This window comes from Notamacropus eugenii, chromosome 1 (genome assembly GCF_028372415.1).
Source record: "Notamacropus eugenii isolate mMacEug1 chromosome 1, mMacEug1.pri_v2, whole genome shotgun sequence".
Lineage (NCBI taxonomy): Eukaryota > Metazoa > Chordata > Mammalia > Diprotodontia > Macropodidae > Notamacropus > Notamacropus eugenii.
In genome coordinates, this window is record NC_092872.1 from 712,145,052 (window position 1) to 712,158,326 (window position 13,275).

Consider the following 13,275-nt stretch of genomic DNA (forward strand, 5'->3'; position numbering starts at 1 on the left):
TCCATGGGATAGAAGCTTCTTGCTTCCTTACCACTGAAAAAATTCTAGCTTCAGCTTGACTTCAGGTGCCAGCTTGAAGTGGAGGGAAGGACTCTCTTAATATGGGGTTTATAATCCTTGGGAAATTCTAAAAAGAAACAGTTTCTTGTCGTTCTCATAAGTGTCATTGGTTTAGCTCCCTTTGTTAACAAATCTGTTTAATATAGAAACAGCAATAGATTACACATTCCATGCTATTAAGGCACAAATTAATCTTTTAGTATGTCCTGGAAATAAATATTCCTTATTCACGACCACTTCGGTTTGTGAAATATAGAAATAATTGTTTCTATTCCTAGTCTCCTAGAGATGCAAAGTAACTGTTTATTAACAAATTGAGGTTAGTAAAAGGAAAAAAATGTTACTTCCTTTTTAGTGTTTGCGGAAAATTGAAAATCAGGCCCTATACAATTATCATGTTAGGCTTAGAAATAATGAAGCATTTCTAAAAAAAAAAAAAAAATTCTGTACAAGAAATCATCTTGTTTGTGTGTAAATACACATAGGAACAAGAAAATGAATGTCCTTATCTGATACCTTATGTAATGAAGGTCACCTTGGGTTTTTGAGGATTCTTAAATAAGTATAAGTTCTGGAAGATCTTGCAAAACTAGAAAGGTGTGTGTGTGTGTGTGTGTGTGTGTGTGTGTGTGTGTGTGTGTGTGTGTGTGTGTGTGTGTGTGAGAGAGAGAGAGAGAGAGAGAGAGAGAGAGAGAGAGAAAGTGTTTATGTACGTATGTTTGTGTCTTTTGAAAGAGCTAGCTAGTTTTATCGCTGTCTTGGATATTGAGTGACTGATTTTCCAATGGTAGCAACTTGATATGCATAAATATATATATTGCATTATCTCTGTGCAGATCTGTGTATGTGTATTACTGGGGAGGAGGGGTGTGATACAGCTAGGTGGTGCACCTGGGATCGAGCGCTGGGTCTGGAGTTAAGGAAGACTCATCTTCCTGAGTTCAAATCCAGACTCAGATACCACAGATACCCTGGGAAAATCACTTCATCCTGTTTGCTCAATTCCTCATCTGTAAAATGACCTAGAGAAGGAAATGGCAAAACCACTTGAGTACCTTTATCAAGAAAACTCTAAAAATGGAGTCTCAGAGAGTCAGACATGACTGAAAGACTGAACAACAACAAGAAAATAGGAAAACGTTAGATTATCACTGAAATTGTTACACTATTTTAAAAAAATAATTTATTTTTGGTTTTCAGCATTCACTTTCATAATTTTAAAAGTTTATCCACCTTCTTCCTCTCCCCCCTCTTCAGGATGGCGAGCAATCTGATGTAGGCTCTACATTTACAGTCTTATTAAACATATTTTCACATTAGTCGTGCTGTATAGAAGAATTAGACTGAATGGGAGGAACCATGAGAAGGGAAAAAAATGAAACAAAAAATGAGAGCAAATAGTATGCTTTGATCTGCATTCGGACTTCATGTTTCTTTCTCTGAATGCGGATGGCATTTTCCATCATGAGTCTTGGAGTTGTTTTAGGTCCTTGCATTGCTGAGAAGAGCTAAGTCTATCAAAGTCGGTCATCGCAGTGTGGCTGTTACTGTATACAATGTTCTCTTGGTCCTGCTCACTTTGCTCAGCATCAGTTTTGTGTAAGTCTTTTCAGGTTTTTCTGAAGTCCACCTAATTCATCATTTCTTATAGCACAATAGTATTCCATTACATTCATATACCACAGCTTGCTCAGCCATTCCTCAGTTGTGCATCCCCTCAATTTCCAGTTCTTGGCCACCACAGAAAGAGCTGTGTACATGGGATCCTTTTCTACACTTTTTCTGAGACCTTTGAGTAATCAGTTATCTCAGCTCTCAGATCAGCTCTCAGATCAGTTTTTTCAAGGTAATCATTTATATCATAGAGATCATTGCAATGACTATCACAACACTAAAGGGTAAATAGCTTTAAAAAGCAAAGTATATGCATTTGACTTTAAAAACTTCTCCTAAAGGACGACACATTGGGTGCAGCTTTCTTTAAAAGTGCAACCCAAGTAAACACTGTTGAAAAAATATTCTCCTTAATAGTGTATTTTTGATACCCTGCTGTAGTGTACAACTTTTTTTTTTTTAAAGGAGAAATACATAATTTCAGAGATTTAGAGCCGGACAGGACTTTAGACTTCTTCTAGTTTAACCTTATCATTTCATAGATTCACCTGAGATTTCGCGAGGTGACCTTGCCTTGGGTCACACAAATAGTAAGTGGCACAACCAGTAGTGGGACCCATTTGTTTTTTTCCCTAGTGTTTGATGTGGTGCTAAGTGAAAGATTTTGGGATGAGTTAAAAGCCTTGGTCTAATTTGGGGTATTTTGGTGTTGCATTGTGTGTGTGGGGGTTGAATAATGAATTCATTTACTGATCTTAGAGAATTTTCCTTTCATTTATATTTGTTTATATTCTGCCTTAAACACACAGATTTAGCAAAATAAGTAATGTTACTAGGCCTGTGAATTAAAAGACCATATAATTTTGTAATGCATTGATATTTTTATAGCACCTACTTTTTAGCATTGCTGTAATCTAGTATCGTGCCTTGGTCGTTAGCTCTCTTTTAGCAAATATTTTTTGATTATTTCATGGTTGAAACTTTTTTTGAGAGGATTTGATAAAAGTTAGTGGGGTCGGTTGGTTGATTTCTGTTCTCACACATCTTTTTTTTCCTCGAATATCTATAAAGGTACATCTGTATCTATCCTAGCTGATTTATTAAGTGTGAACAATTTAAAAGAATTCTTTCTCTTCCTTCAGCATGGAAAGAAAAGAGCAGGAAATTTCTGTAGGAATTTTATCCTGTCTCGCTGATGTTTGCAGTTAAGCAATCATTCTTTTTTATTCAGTCTAGAACAGATCCCTGTTTGAGATCAAATCAAAAATAACGTTTTGGTTCTGGACCCCCTTGGCAATCACAGTTAAGCCTTTGTACCATTTCAGAGAATAATGTTTTTGAATGCACAAAATAAAATACATAGAATTACAAAGAAAGGTAATTTTATTGAAGCAGAGTTATCAAAATAATTTAAAAACAAGTTAACAGAGGTCAGGTTAAAGACTATAGGAGGAAGGAGTAGAACTCGATATACTTGTATTTCTGGCATGTAATCATTCTGTTTCTTGTCTCACACGGCATTTAAACCTTTTACTTGTCACCTTGGTCGTTCTGTCATTCCTCCCTTCCCCCAGTCTGCCTGTGATTTATGTTAGAATGTCAGCTATTCTTTTTTTATCGCATATTCCATAGTGTCCATTTGTACCTCGCACAAATACCAGGTGAGTAGTCGTTTCAAACACTTTCTTGAAAAAGTTGCTTTAAAAATATTGGTTTATGTAATGCAATTGAATTGTACTGTTTTAGTTAGATGTACTATCTTAATTAAGATAGTTAATTGTTAATATATATGGTTTTGGAGACTCAGCCTGGGTTTATGTCAGTTTTGGATTTTCCTTTCATTTCTCTTTTTTCAGATATTTTTATGTATTGAATTAGATACTCAGTTACTTGATTGAATTAAGAGCTGGATTTCACTTCCTATTAAAGTATTAGTATATATTTACTAGCTGGCATTTGCATATGGATCGTTTAGAACAGAGGGCTCTGCTGCTGAAAACTCCTGAGTAGGACTGAACCAGATTCAAATGTAGTCAGTAAATGTTTAACAAAATAAATAAAAATCCAGTACAGTTAAGTCAGTGTGTGGCAGGGATCTGTTTCTGTTTGAGTCTGACACCACTAGTTTAGAAGGTAAGGATCCTAGGAACTAAATAATATCTAAAGTTCCTTTTCACTCTAAAATTCTGTAATGCTGTGTCTCTTATCAGATTACCTGTGATCTGAAATCTTTGCTTTTTTAATTGGAAAATTTTAAATATTTATGGTCAAAACTGTATACAGATTAGTTGTAGCAAAATAATTAGATTCTGGGCAAAAAAATAGTACCTTTTGTAACTGGTGTTTCAGTGATAGTTATTTCTGAATTTCATATTCATTTTTGCAGTTGGAGTGCCTCAAGCTTATCGCTTCTCAAAAATTCACAGACAAACGAATTGGCTACCTAGGAGCCATGCTGCTGCTAGACGAGAGACAGGACGTACATCTTCTAATGACAAATTGCATCAAGAAGTGAGTCAGTTTCTTTCCTTCTCTCCTGTAATGGCATGTTGTAATTGATATTGTATGCCTAGAATCATAGATTTAGAGCTGTAGGAGACTTTACTGGTTGTCTAGTCCTGCCTTCTAGTGTTACAGGTGAGGAGGGCCTGAAGCCCAGAGAGACTAAGGGATATGTTCAAGGTCACACAGGTGAGTAATGGAGGTGGGATTCAAACCCATGTCCTCTGACTCCCAACTTGGTGCTCTTCCACTGACTTAGGTAATTTTATTGACAGTACCTGGGATATATTTGAATTGGATTTGATTTTAAATGGCCTCTGTTTATCCAAGATGTCTCTGGAGAAATGTGAAACACTGACATCTTTAGCAAATAGCTTGTTTTTAATTCAATTTTGTTTTATATTCTGCTCTGAATCCTCTTTTTTCCTCTTGTCATTGAAAAAGCAAGAAAAACAAAGCCTATTACAAACATTGTCACATTAGTCATGTCCAAAACCAAACCCTTCAGTCTACACCGAGTCCTTCAGTTCTCTATGTGGTTAGCAAATTTTGTCATGACTCCTGAAATTGCGGTTGGTCTTTGTGTTGATCAGAGTTCCTAAGTCTTTCAGACATGTTTGTCTTTACAGTGTTGTTATTGTATAAATTCTCATTCTGTTCACTTTGTGTCATACAAGTAAGTCTTTTCTAGTTTCCTCTGAAATCATCCCTTTTATCCATAAAGGTCTTATCATACACCTCAGGGTGTATGGACACCTTCAGGCTTATTCAGTCAAGGAAATAAAGTTTTGTGGGGTTCACCCCACCCACCCGAGAAATAGATAAAACAAATCAGCAAAAGCTGGGCAGCATTCTTTCATTTCCACTTACCTCTTACTCCACCCCTCCTATGATAGAAATAAAACTTTGTGGTAATAACTCTTTACTAATTTACTAGTAGAGGTTTCTGTTAAGTACAATGCTTGGGAAATTATAAAAGGAGAGAAAATTTTACCTTATTAAACATTTGGTCCTTCTGAGATTCAAACAAAATGCAGTTTAATGACAAATCCTTAGCCTACTCTCCTGTTTCGTTTCCCATTAAATGTTGTTGCATGTGACTGAAAGTAGATAAATTTGATGTAAAGGCACTCAAAACTGATATTTTTCTGACATAACTAATGTTGTACTTGTTGAAGTTTTTTCTGTAATTGAAGTCAAGAAGACTTGAGTTCATATCCAGCCTCAAATACTTACTAGCTTTGTGATCCTGGGCAAGTCACTTAACCTGTTTGCCTTGGTTCCCTCAGCTGTAAACTAGGGATGATAATATCACTTAGCTTGCAGGGTTTTGTGAGGATGAATAAGATAATATTTGTAAAAAGTGCTTAGCACAGTGCCTGGCATATAGTATGGACTGAATGTTTTATTCCCTTCCCTATTCCTTCTCTCTTCCCTCCTTGCCATGAAACTTTGAAGTGGAACTGGGATAGGTTGTATTTGTAAAATGTCTTCTCAACATGGGGCAGGGTTTGTGAACTTGCTCTTCAAGTTACTACCCCTCAAAAATATGTTGATAATAAAAGTAGTATGTGGATAAGCTATTCACTTGGTTTGACTTGTCCTTCTTTGGAATAGGGTCCCTAAGGGAGTCTCTCAATCTTGCGCTTTATGCATGCCCTACAGCTGCCCTTATCACACAAGTTTTTAACCACGTGCTGATAATGTGGTAGTTCTGTAGAGCAGCCAGTTCATACAGCTGGGTTAAAACTAAATCTAAGTAGAAATGCTCAGACTGATAAATTCAGAAGAATGAAGTATATAGTCAGAGGGCAAATCTTTGCTCTTTTTATGGGACCCTATGAGATCCTGTTTTTTGTATTCAGGATTGTGAAAGCCTGAATCTCTTCTTTATTGAGGAAATAACATTAATCCACATAATTTGGAAAAGAACTCAGGCACATGACAATCCCAACTACTTAAAATTTCTTGAATTCAGATGTTTTAAAGCCACTAATGATATTGAAGGTCACTATCATTCTTTATTAGTTTTCATATTTACTAACAAATAACTGAGAAAACAGTGAATTACTAGTAGAGAAGTAAGTTCTCATTTTTTTTGACATGAATTGATACTCTAGTTTTTCATTAATGAAAAATCTGTTTGATGTGCGTTACTTAAGAACTCCATTTGTGCAAAGGTATGCATTTAACTGAAAAATGGTTTTTATGGGAAAAATATATATGTAAATGTATACATATACACAACTAAAATATAGTCAACTCAAATTATATTTAGAAAATAGCAACCCGTTGTGTGTGTGTGTGTGTGTGTGTGTGTGTGTGTGTGTGTAGTTAAAGCTACCTTTTTACAAGATATTTAACAAGAAATTTCAATCTTTCATCTCTATATATAATCGCCAGAGTTGCTGATGAGCAGCAAACTTCATTAATTTTAATTTCACTTCCTTTCCTTTCAACACTCTGGAGGAAGGATAATGAGAAGTAATATGGACCAGTGGATAGAATGCTAGATTTCAAGTCAGGAGACCCATGGTAAAGCTTTGGACACTTAGGATGATTTCTTAGATCATGGAATCTTCATTGACCCTCACTTTGCTCATACATAAAATGGGAATTAACACTATGTACCACCTACCTGCTAAGAGACTTGCTTTGAAAACTTTGTAGGGCTATTTAAATTTTAGATGGTAATGGTATTAATAACAAGTAATGGAATAGCTAAAGATTGAGAAGAGAGATATGATTGGAGAAGAAAAATTATTCTGACTCTACCTGAATAACAAAGCGCTAGACTTAAGTATTTTCACTTCTAAGGTTCATGTAATTTGTGTGTAGTATATATTTGACTAATTTAGGAGATTTAGATAAAATAGTCAAGGCTGTTGATAATCCATGTTTTTGTAGTAGCAGATTTCTGGGACCTACAGAGAGAGGGGAATACATAGCTTTGGTGTTATTAGTCCAATTGGTCCGTTTTATGTTAGTAAAAACTGCTGTGGAAAAAGAGAACTCTTTGTGGATATCAAATGAAAATATCAATTTATACATTGACACATTACAAGAGCAGCAAAGGTCTTATTTTTAAATAATTATTTATGAATAATGAAACCTCTTTCATCTTGAGTTTATGTATACACTGAGTGAGTTAAAGGTGTTGTCTGATTTCTTTCACAGAAGCCTTGGGCCTTTTTTTATGGGGTGGGGGTGGGGTGTTGTCACTTGGTGTATTATGAAACTGTTCTTTCAGAAGATAAGGTTTGGTGGTATGTTTCTAAACTATTTCTGGACTTGAAACAAGAAATCAGTGTTTGAATTCTGACTCTACACTTCCATGGCTGTGTGACCTTGGGTAAATCACTTCTCTCTGAGCCTTAGTTTCTTCATCTGTAAAATAACTAGAACCCTGATGTTTATTGCAGCTCTAAATCCCAAGAATTTAGCTACAGGCTGCTTGAAATTGCTGGAGTAAGCATGACTTCAGTAATAGAGATAAGATGCTACCTTTGAGTTCTTTTTGTTAAAAACGTGTTATATTAATAATTCATAGCTAACATTTCTATGTTTACAAAGCACATGTTGACTCCTTTGGTTCATTTGTACACAGACCCTGTGAGGGAGGTCCATTATTATCCCTATTCTACAGGAATGTTAGATTATTAGAATCACTTCTCTCCTGGCACTGTATCTTAATAATGGGAGAAATTCTGAAATCTTCTTTTAAGCTGCAAGCTCCCTGAACTACAGGTTTATGGCCTTGATTCTGGACAGTTTCCTAAGGCTTTGGACAAGACATAGAGTTATCTTCATATTTATTTTCTTTTACAGTGACCTTAATCATAGCACGCAGTATGTGCAGGGGCTGGCACTCTGCACCCTTGGCTGTATGGGTTCCTCAGAAATGTGTCGAGACCTTGCAGGAGAAGTAGAGAAACTCCTTAAAACCTCCAATTCATACTTAAGAAAAAAGGTAACTTAGGATAAAACTAATTTTCTTTCTTTAAACTGGAAAGTCCTATAGAAGAGAGAATGCAAATAAATGATCTATTTTTAACTCCCCTTGTTAAAAAATTTAGATATATCTTAGTTTGTGCAAGAAATGAGTTCCTAAACGATTATGTTTGATATATATTTGGAGTTAGAGAACCCAGGTTTGAATATTGCCCATGCTCCTTATCACTGTTGGTATGACCAGGGGCATGTTATCTTCTCTTAATTTTCGTTTCCTCATTTATAAAATGACAGGGTTTGACTAGAAGATCTTGAAGGTCCCCTGCAAATCCTGTGATTCTTAGTAATGTTTTCAGAGATGATTTATCTTCATTTGTTATTGATCTCTATTTGATAGTGATTCTTAACTGTAGAGTTCCTCTCCTGGTTCTTTCTCAAGTACTTAATGATAGAAACATTTAAATACTTGGCAGGAAGTGTTATTTAAACAAATCTATCCTGAATGCTTTGGTGAATAAAATAATAATCCCCCAAAGTGAGCTGATAAGAATACAAAATTAGATTGGCAAAATGTTAGAAACTTCTGCATTATATGTATTCTTTTTAGGTGAATGATTCTGCAGTTGGAATTTTGGAGAAATAAAGAGTAAATATTTTTGGTTTTTTAGCAGTTCTTATCTGCTTACTGAATAAAGGAAATTCCATAGGACTCTAGCCAATTAACTTAGAGAATATGATATAGAACATACTTGTTAAAATAATCTGTAGATAGGAATAGTGACATGATAGCTACTAAGTTGTATTTTCTGACTCTTCAGCTTTTGTTTTTCCCTATGTAAATGTTATAATTTTATTGAGCTTTTATTGTAAAACTTTAAGGAAAATGTGTTACTCTGTAAAATCTTTTAAAAATTTTACTACTTAGTATATATAGGACTTAGCAGTACAGTGATTTAAAAATGCAAATGGTGTTCACTTTCAATCTTGTGCACTTATAAACACATTTTTTTCGGTAAATATTTCCAGTAACATTAATATCACCTGCAGTCCTAGACCATTAAAGCAGTGCATTGAAATACTTTTTTTTAGGGGGTGGGTGATAATAGTGTTTTTTTTTCTATCACCCCTTTTTGGTTGAGTGGTTTAGGGCCTGAGTTTTAATTCAGAGCAATGTTATTGTGCAGCAGTTAATTATGTTGAGGTAAATGTGGCATATTATAGCAGAAATCTGTAAAAAAAAAATTTTATGTCCCTTACACTATAGTTCTTTCTCTCTAACTGAACAAATGATAAAAACAAGCTTAAAAATAAATCTCTCAGTACAAAGCTGCATAGAGGCCTTTGTACCTAGAGACCTGTGGTTATAAGCCCATTTCATAACAGAAGACTGATTCCAATAAAACAAATTCCCATATTGGCTGTCTCCAAAAATGTTTGCCTCTTTCTGCATTTTCAGTTCATCACCTGTCGGGAGGTGAATGGTGCATTTCATCTCGTTTTTTGTTTTTTTTTACTTGAGATTTATCATTGAGTTGTTTAGAATTATAAAGTCTCTCAGAGTTGTTCTCTATACTGTGATCTTTGTATAAACTTTTCCTAGTTCTCATTTTGTTTTGCATCATTTTATAGAGATATTCCCAGTTTCCTCTGATGCTGTCTGTTTCATCATTTCTTGGGTCATAATAATATTCCATTACTTTAATGTACTATATTTTATTTAACCATGTCCTGGTGAAAGAATCCCCCTTAGTTCGCAATTTTGGGTTGCGCTACTTGAAATCTAAGAAGCAGATATACTATCTTTTTTTTTTTTTTGGTAGGTAATTGGGGTTAAATAACTTACCCAGGGTCACATAGCTAGCAAATATATTATCTTGTTAGCTCTATTCCCATTTTATTGCATCTGTAATTGAAGCCTAGAAAGGATTAAATCCCATTTATTCTTAAATATACTATTAAGAATAGAGTTGAAAATGGCACAGAAGACCAACTCTTTATTCTATAGATTGTATGCCTACTTTTTGTAGGATGGTCATTATTCAGTTAAAAAAACTTTTGAAGTGTAATGGGTCCAATTAGTAACAGATATTTATTCATTATCTCTTGTCAGTATATTTTAACATGGGTATTAGAGTGGGCCTCATTTTGAGGCCAGCATTTTAACTTTTCTAATATTTGTATCTTATTTAGATGTCTTTGTGCTCCTCACTTCATTTTATATGTATTACCAGATACCTGACAGAACCAGTCTTGTATGAAGAAAATCTTGTCCCGAACTTATTCCTTTTAAAGCCATTCATTCCTTCTAAAAAGAGTCACCATCTCTTATTTTCAGTCTTGACTTTTATGAATGTGCCACCACCTAGTACGGTGAGAGGTTTGTGATACTGGGGTACAGAGGAAACGTAAGTGATAGGGCATTTGGTGAGTGAGGGAGAATGAGAAGTTTTATACACTTAAAAAACCAAGATTTACAGAGCGCTTAGGATGCCATGTCCTTTTGAGTGCAAGAAAGTGTAAAGTACCAAAGAAACTGTTTTTCCAAATCACTGGATAATTTGTTTGGCATGGTTTGTTAATTAATTATAGTTTCGTGAACACAGGGTTGGGTGAACCAGGGATTCATTTATATATAGATAAGGTGATTGTTTATTTATTTTTGCTCTCAAGTACCTTCTGGTGCATTCATTAATTAGAGGCAGTCACTAATTACCTTTCTTAAAGATAATGATTTTGACTAAGGTGAGAGGAGCTAATTTGTTGATGTTTTATTTCTTTATAGGCAGCACTTTGTGCTGTGCATGTCATCAGGAAGGTACCTGAACTTATGGAAATGTTTTTGCCAGCCACAAAAAACTTACTGAATGAAAAAAACCATGGTAATGTCTCCTGAGAGCTTTTACAAGGTGTTTGGGGTTGGAGTCCTGGGCTATCCCAGGTGAAATAAGGTGAAATAAGTTGTTATTGGGTTAGTATGCTTTGAAGGGTTCCATTAAGGCCCTTGTGGCCAATGACTATTTCCCCCATAACCATGTGTTGCAGTATATGGAAGATTATCATTAGTGATTGATTCCTTGATTCAAGAATAGTCTTCCCAATAACCCTTTAAGAAAAACTAAAAAGGCAAATATTCCTGTAAGGTTGACACATCACTAAGGTGCAGTTTAGTACATGTTCTGGTGGTTGATCATTGTGCCTTCCTGGAAGCCTTTGGTTACAAGCTCATTTCATAAAAGAAGTACATTCCTCCATTGTGTCACGTGTAGGATTTATGATAATTGTTTTAGCATTGTTATAATGGCAAGAAATTTCAGGCGAATTAAATGGAATTTTTAGTCAAGTGTTCATAATTTCTTCTTGTCTAGTCAGAAGAAATACTGAGTTAGAAAGCTGTTATTTAAATGCCTAAATTGCTTTTTGACTTTATTTTATTTTCTAGAAAGAACTCTCTTCCCCTTCCTCTCCCACTTCTCCCCAGGATTTCCAGCCATTCAGATATTTATAGGTTTTGATGAAGCTTTGCTATAGGATTCACCAGAAAATTTTAAATCATTTCAGTTTCTAAGATCAACAGAGAGTTTAGCTAACAGCTTAGTAGCATATGTGAGGGAGATGGTGTCTATTTTGTATCTTTTGTGAATTTATCTTTGTAGGTATTCTCTTATGGGTACTTGAGGTGTGGAAAGGCTTAAATACATTTCTATTTTGGTTATAATTATACAGTGTATATCAGTACTGATGGTATAAGAAAAAATGTCACGGTATCTTTGACAGTGAGTCAATAAATATTTATTAAGCCAACATAATAAAAATGACAACACTACCTATCAAACTTCCAAAGGATTACTTTATAAAACTTGAAAAAAAATGACCAAATTCATCTGGAAGGAAAAAAGGCAAGAATTTCCAGAGAAATAATTTTAAAAAAGGTGGTAGTAGCAGTATCAGATCTCAAACTGTACTGCAAAGCAGTAATGCTCAGAGCCCTTTGGTACCAGGTAAAAAATAGAAAGGTTAATCTGTGAAGTAGATTAGGTATGCAGCATATAGAAGCAGATAAACATAGTTGTATAATGTTTGATAAATTCCAATAATCCACTTACTAGAAAATTGGAAGTCTGGAAGGAACTCACATCATATACCAAATGGAACATGATTTAGATGTAAAAGGTCATGTCATAAACAAGTTAGAAGAGCAAGAAAGATCTTACCTTTGGCAAGTATGGCCTGGAGAAGTGTTGATGACCAAACAAGGGATAGAAAGGATCTTAGATTAAAAAGGACAGTTTTGATTACTTCATACTGAAAAGATTTTGCACAAACAAAACCAACATAGTTAAAGTTAGAAGTGAGATAATTATCTGGGAAAAATGTTTGCAGCAGATTTCTCCAGTAAAAGTTCCCTTCTCCCAAGACTAGCTGTGCCTGCCTGTGTCCTCTGTCTTTCGCCCTAAGGGTTCGCACCAACTTCCTCCCAGTTCTGCACCACCCTTGCTGTTCCACCTGTTCAGTAAGCTCCTCCCACCACATGTGACTGAGGCTTCCATGTGATTTAAGCAGGTCACAAGGATCTGTTAATGGATGGGGAAGATCTTCCTATTTAAATTACCATTGCCCCTGGCTATTGACAAACATGAAAAAAGGCTCCAAATCACTAATAATTGCAAATTAAAAACAACTCTGAAATGGTACTTCTTGCCCCTCAGTTGGGAAAGATGAAAAAAATTAAGTAGTTGAGGGGGTAGTCAACACTGCATATTCTAAAGTCTGTGGAGTTGGGAAGATACAAAAGAAAGTACAGTTCCTCTTCTTGAGAAATGTAGTAAAAAAAAAAGAAATGTAGTCTAGTTGTCGTTAAGCTGATGAGAGTGATAGAGCCTAATTTATGCTTGTCCATATTTTTTTCTCTGTTCAGGTGTCCTTCACACATCTGTTGTCCTACTCACAGAAATGTGTGAGAGAAGCCCAGACATGCTAGCACATTTCCGAAAGGTAGGTACAAATCAGTATGTCTGCTGTCTAAACCCCTTCTTTTTTCCTGCAAAGTACATGAATTTTCTTATTTTCAAGCTTGTTGCTAAAGAGAAGGAAGTTTAGGAGCTGAATTTTAGTGGAGGTCTTAGCCAGCCCTTATTTTGAAGTTGGATC

The 13,275-nt window shown here is 35.1% G+C and overlaps 1 protein-coding gene across 2 annotated transcripts in view; it reads left to right on the forward strand.

Moving 5' to 3' along the window:
• Window positions 1–13,275, forward strand: part of AP1G1 (adaptor related protein complex 1 subunit gamma 1) — a 66,320-nt gene that overhangs the window by 25,589 nt on the left and 27,456 nt on the right. For both annotated transcript variants that reach the window (XM_072636503.1, XM_072636504.1), the window contains exons 3-6: window positions 4,061–4,185; window positions 8,005–8,146; window positions 10,910–11,006; window positions 13,043–13,119. In XM_072636503.1, the coding sequence (XP_072492604.1) occupies window positions 4,061–4,185; window positions 8,005–8,146; window positions 10,910–11,006; window positions 13,043–13,119 (441 nt within the window). The remainder of the gene's footprint in view (window positions 1–4,060; window positions 4,186–8,004; window positions 8,147–10,909; window positions 11,007–13,042; window positions 13,120–13,275) is intronic.